Consider the following 5,922-nt stretch of genomic DNA (forward strand, 5'->3'; position numbering starts at 1 on the left):
GCAGAGGTTATGAAGAACAAGGGTCAACACTGTAAATATTGACTCATTATATTTTTTTGACAATAAAAGCCTTTAAAACTTATGATATTCTTATCATTGTTTTTCAGTATACCATAGAAACATGTGGAAAAATCTACAAATACTGAAGCAGCAAACTTTGCAAAATGTTTGGCCATGACTGTGTACTCCTGCCTAAGAATGAAATCAAACAATTTGCAAGTAACAGTTCAAAACATGAACATCCTACATGCAGTGGCCCTAAAAAGTATCCAGACACTTTTGGACACTGCATGGAAAAAAAAGTGCCATCTGCAAACAAATAACACTTGAACTTTTAGTGCAACTAGTCTCAAGGTAATTTTTAGTAGATGTATGGAGCCAGATCCACTGAAGTTCATGCAGGTGTCCTAGAAGTGTAATCACAGGTGTATGACATTCATATATTTTTAGGTGTCCAAATTCTTTTTCGGGCCACTGTACATGAAGCAGATGAGGCAGCACACTCACTGTGGCTTTGAGAGCCTGGATTGTGTGATGTCTGGGGAAGCCCATGGAGGTGAGGATGGAGATGCTCTCTTCTGGAGGCTGGTTGTCCAGTGCACTTGTAGAAGGGAGGCTGGGGCTGGGCAGGTCTGGTTCCATGTAAGTGGGAACTGCCAGAGGCTCGGCAAAATCTACAGTTGGTTTCAGAAGAGACGGAAGAGTTAAGTCGTCTGTCACACATATATAGCATTATTACATGTGTGTAGATTTATTCACCAAATGTGCAGAGGATGAAAATATCACACTCGCTGCTCTATTGAGATTACACAGATAAACTGGAAATTCAAATGAACACGAGCCATGCAATCCATTCCCTGTAGTCTGCAACTAATCCTTTAATGTTCAAGATCAAATGCTGTGTCACACACACACTGTATGACACCACCATGTTTAACCGTTAGCAACTACAAACTGACCAGCCTCAGTCCTAAACGAACAAAGATTCCAATTAAGTATTGAAGGCCGTCCTGTGCACCATGCCTAACAACATGATATATGACTTGATATACAAAGTGATATACTATAATTTGTATAGTATACAAATTAAATAGAAATATAATTAAATATTAAATTAAATATCAGAATCAGAAAGAGCTTTACTGCCAAGTGTCTTTACACACACAAGGAATTTGTCCTGACTTGGTGACAGGAGCTTCCAGTACAGAAAGTAGACATAGTGCAGACATACATATAATAGACATAAATATAATGAAAAAAAATCTAACTAATAATACAGTAATAATAAAGAGAATAGACAAAAAATAAAATAACAATGTAGCAATAAAATATATAGACAGAATTTGACTGTGCAAATGTGCTATTTAAGATGAACAGTGTTGAGAAGTTATGTACAGATGTGCAGTCCTGAGACTGTATTGAAATATGTATTATTAATATAAACTAATATAAATATATAATATATATGTATATATATATATATATAAACATTATGAATACATTTTCAAATTAAAAGTTATTGTGTCGTGTAAATATCTAATCAAAGAGAAATGTATCTCTCAAGTTTCTTTTTTAATATCTATTACCCATTTTTGCCTTGTCTAATTCCTTTTTCAATTTGCAATTTTTTTTATTTTATTCGGCAACCATGCATTAAATTGATTAAAAGTGACAGTAACGATTTTTACACTGTTGCAATAAATAAATGACCAAACAAATAAATAAATATGAATTGTCTGTTTATTAATTACAAAAAAACTGAAATTATATATATAAGGCAGAGCAGATCAAAATATTCTAACTTTTTAATATAAAAAGTTAGGATTTCTGCTTTCCGTAGACTAGCCATATATCATCTCACAGTACACAGTACTGAATAATTAAGGTAAGACTAAAAAAAATCTCTGTATATTGCACACTATATTAATAACGACTGTCAGTAGCATCTATATAGGAACAGGCCCAGCTGTAGCTGTGGAGCAGACGTAAGTCACACGAGTCTAGGAGATGCGAAGCTAATGGGGTTTGGACCGCTTGAGACTCTGCATGTGTGTATGTCTGATTCTGTTCGTGATCTCAGGTGGATGCTTAACTGGGGCAGGAAAGTGAGGAGAACAGAATTCCCAGCTCACAGGTGACGCTCAAGTGTGAGGACAGTGTTTACTAGCCAGAAGCACAATGATAAACAAGGGTGACTAGCAAGAGACTTGAAATTCAACCTTGTGTAGACTTGAATCTACTCAACTAGAACATTCTGAGTCCAATAATATAGAGCACCTTAGATCTAAATTGCATTTGGATTAATTACTTTGGCATGAATCTTTCCCCATCACTGAAAATACGCAACTCTTTACGTCACATGTATTTATCTTATAGCCTAGCTAAGTGACATGCTCCAAACATAAAATATTCTCCTGTGGCTGAAACCCAGATAATGAGCCTCACGAAGCACGCCAGATTTCTGTGGCTTATTTATCTTGAATGCAGCATAAACGACAGTTAAAATATATGTTTGCTTTGAAGGAACACTCCACTATTTTTGAAAATAGGCTCATTTCCAACTCCCCTAGAGTTGAGTTTTACCGTTTATAAATATAAATATAAAACGGTATGTATATTATCACAGGTCATAGGTCTGTTCTGAAAAAAAAAAACTCATCTTAGTAGAAACTATACTAATTAGGCAGATGCTTCACATGGATATGGATATGACCCAGATTACATTAAATACAGGTGAGAGTAAATACAGTGAGAATATACATGTTTTTTCTGCCCACAATGTGTTTTGCTAAATATTTCCCAGAGCATGAAACATTGAAATTCAAGATACAATATTTGGTCCAGTATTTGTTTCATCACATGCCTACCTAAAACGGCTCGTTTAAACACGCCCCCACATGTCTACGTCACTGTGTGGGAAGATTTGCATAACACCGCCCAAATGTTCACGCAAAGAAAGAAGGCGTAACTTTGATTCTTGCAAATGCACAAAATAATGTTCTTTTTAGCAACTTCATATGACCCCTTTAACAGCAGAAATCGTGGTGAAAAATTCAATTACCCATGATGCTGTAAATAAAATTCCAATCCAATCAGAGAATCGCAGCATGTGAATCTCACCAAACCATGCCAATTTTGAATACTGTTGGGACTATACACTTCATATAGTAATATTAATATTTTTTTTTATATTCAATATTTGAATTTAAGGACTTTTGTATTATAAACAGTTGTGATACTGTGTTGATTTGCCATTTGATTTCCCATGAGGCCTAAAGCATATCAGCTGAGAATCACCTTAATAAATATTGTTGTGAAACCGTGCTTGAAAGAATGTCAACTGGATGGCTAATATGCAAATGACAGTAAGTTCATCTGAGTTAAAAGTCTAAAATGTCTACAATGAAAGTGTTCCTTTCGAGGAAGCATGTAATTAGGTGACAGAGTCTTCTGCTCAATTAGACTTTCCCTCGCACTTCACTTCAAACAAAATGGCTACAACCTTTTAGCCAGTGGAGCTAAAATGGCAGACACTTGAGTATCTTCCCATTGATTACTAGACTATGTGACCAGAGCTATTAGAACAAATAAGATGTTTAATACCATCTTAGCTGCATGTTTTAGGCCATAACAAATGTATATAATTTGCTACTTGTATATGGAACATTTTATAGTTTCACATAATATATTTTTAAATATTACATATAACATAACCATTACTACTATTACTATTTTAAGTAATGCTTTTATATAAAATAAGGGAAGGACACAGGAGATATGCCTTTGTTCAAAACGTGTCAGTTCAGTCAAGATACGAGGCCCTACCTGGCTCTTCCATGTGTGCTATTATCCAGTTAAAGGCCATCTCTGCCCCCATATTCCCAGTGTAATACACTGCCTTCCGACAGGCTTCCAGAGGGAAACCCATCTCTGCCAGCTGCATCACGGATGATTCATCTATTTCTGGAACTGAGGAACAGGTAAAGAGAATAGTGGCTTCAAATCAACATCAGCAGCCCTTAACTAACAATAAATCCACAGAGCATTTAAAATCTTCAAGAAAAATAACTGACCATTTTACAAGACTTTTAATACTGTTCATCGAATAAGTAATTTTGTAGTGCATACATTTTGTAATTGTGCACATTTACAATCAAAGCGGTACTTACATTCCAAAGAGTTGTTTGTTGTACTGTCTGAATACAAAAATAAGACTTAGTCAGTACAAAGCAAGGCGTTTTACAATTTGATGGGCAATTTTACAATAAAATGGGCAATTTACAATTTCAAGCTGGCTGTTTTCATTATATTTCACTACATAATATTTCAACTATTTTAAACAATGGCAAAAAACATACAACACTGACTATAAGATTTTGTTGTTTTTTAAAGACGTTTCTTATGTTCACCTGGCTGCATTTATTTTATCAAAATTTGAAAATAGTAAAAGAGTAAAAACAGTTATAATGTGAAATATGATAAAAATGTCAAATAATTGTTTTCAGTTGCAATATATTTAAGATGTAATTTATTCTTGTTATGGCAAATCTTTTAAGTCTTCAGTGTCACATGATCCTTCAGAAAGCATTCTAATATGCCGCTTGGTGCTCAAGAAACATTTTTTGGTATTATCAACGTTGAAAATAGTTGTGCTGCTTATTTTTATGGAAACCATGATACACTTTTTCAGGATTCTGAAGAGTGATGAATAGAAAGAATGTATTTGAATCCATTGATCCATTTTATTAATCCTTCCTGAATAAATTAATTTCTATCAAAAAAAAAAAAAAAATCTTATTGACTCCAAACTTTTGAAAGGTAGTCTAAAGGTTCTCACCTCTGGTGTCTTCAGGAATGACAATAGGAGGTGTAAGGTCAGGCAGCTCCTCTTCTCCAGCCTGTAGCCCTGTGGCCCGGAGGCGATTCAAGTCCAGGAAATCAGGTACATCTACAGAAACATCTGTAGCACATAAAAAAAAAAGATTTTGAAGGCAATTTTATATATTACAAAAAAAATGTACTGTACATTGATACATTCAGAAGAGACTCTCGGAACAGATTCTGGGCATTATTTCTTTCCAAAAACCTTGCCAACATTTTGCTGACCACAGATTCCAAAAATGTCTCACGTAAAAACACAGTGCTAGAGTACCCTCTGCTGGACAAGGGAAAAGCTCTAGTATGCTGAGCAAACATAACACCTTGCAAACTGATGGTCTTTTGAGGCAGGCAATCGTGATGCATTGCTCAACATGCATGACATGTGATGGTCTGAATTGCACAAGAGAGCATGTGATAGGCAGCTACAGATGACAAACAAGAACATGACATATCAATAAATCTGCTTTGACGGGAGCTGGAGGTACAGAGAATCAAAAATCCTTTCAAAAGGACGGAGTGAAAATAGGATAATTTTGTACATGCATTGCATGCTTTTGTCAACAATGTGTTAATTTATTTACAACAATTTGAAATCAAATATACAACGTCAAACTAAAAGCACTTAAAATTACACACCTAACTTTTTGGGCACCCAATCAAGCCCAAATGTGAACTTCTTTATTTGCACGACCATGTACTCTGGGAAAGATGCGAAACGAGAAGTCCTGAGGAGAGAGAAAGATAAATCTTTTAGAGCCTGCATTTATACATATATTGGGATTTACAGGGGTTTATATATATATATATGTTATATATATATATATATATACACACACACACACTCTCTGCAAAAAATGATTTTCTTACTTAGATTTTTTGTCTTGTTTTCAGCCAAAATATCTAAACATTCTTAAATCAAGAAGGATTTTCTAGACAAGTAAAAATTATTGTCTTGTTTTCAGAAAAAACATGTCAAAATTAATTGAGTTTTTGCTTAGAACAAGCAAAATAATCTGCCAATGGGGTAAGCAAAATAATCTT

At 34.6% G+C, this 5,922-nt stretch overlaps 1 protein-coding gene across 1 annotated transcript in view; it reads right to left on the bottom strand.

Annotated features, from left to right (window-relative positions):
- The window catches only part of LOC107709177 (ubiquitin carboxyl-terminal hydrolase 13-like), a 17,169-nt gene that overhangs the window by 2,584 nt on the left and 8,663 nt on the right, over positions 1-5,922 (bottom strand). Inside the window, exons 9-13 of the mRNA XM_016513589.1 lie at positions 5,518-5,606; positions 4,838-4,960; positions 4,170-4,196; positions 3,826-3,969; positions 508-674 (exon numbers count right to left, since the gene is read on the bottom strand). Coding sequence (XP_016369075.1) covers positions 508-674; positions 3,826-3,969; positions 4,170-4,196; positions 4,838-4,960; positions 5,518-5,606 — 550 coding nt within the window. The remainder of the gene's footprint in view (positions 1-507; positions 675-3,825; positions 3,970-4,169; positions 4,197-4,837; positions 4,961-5,517; positions 5,607-5,922) is intronic.

This window comes from Sinocyclocheilus rhinocerous, unplaced genomic scaffold (genome assembly GCF_001515625.1).
Source record: "Sinocyclocheilus rhinocerous isolate Xijiao unplaced genomic scaffold, SAMN03320098_v1.1 scaffold55, whole genome shotgun sequence".
In the NCBI taxonomy this organism is placed as follows: Eukaryota; Metazoa; Chordata; class Actinopteri; order Cypriniformes; family Cyprinidae; genus Sinocyclocheilus; species Sinocyclocheilus rhinocerous.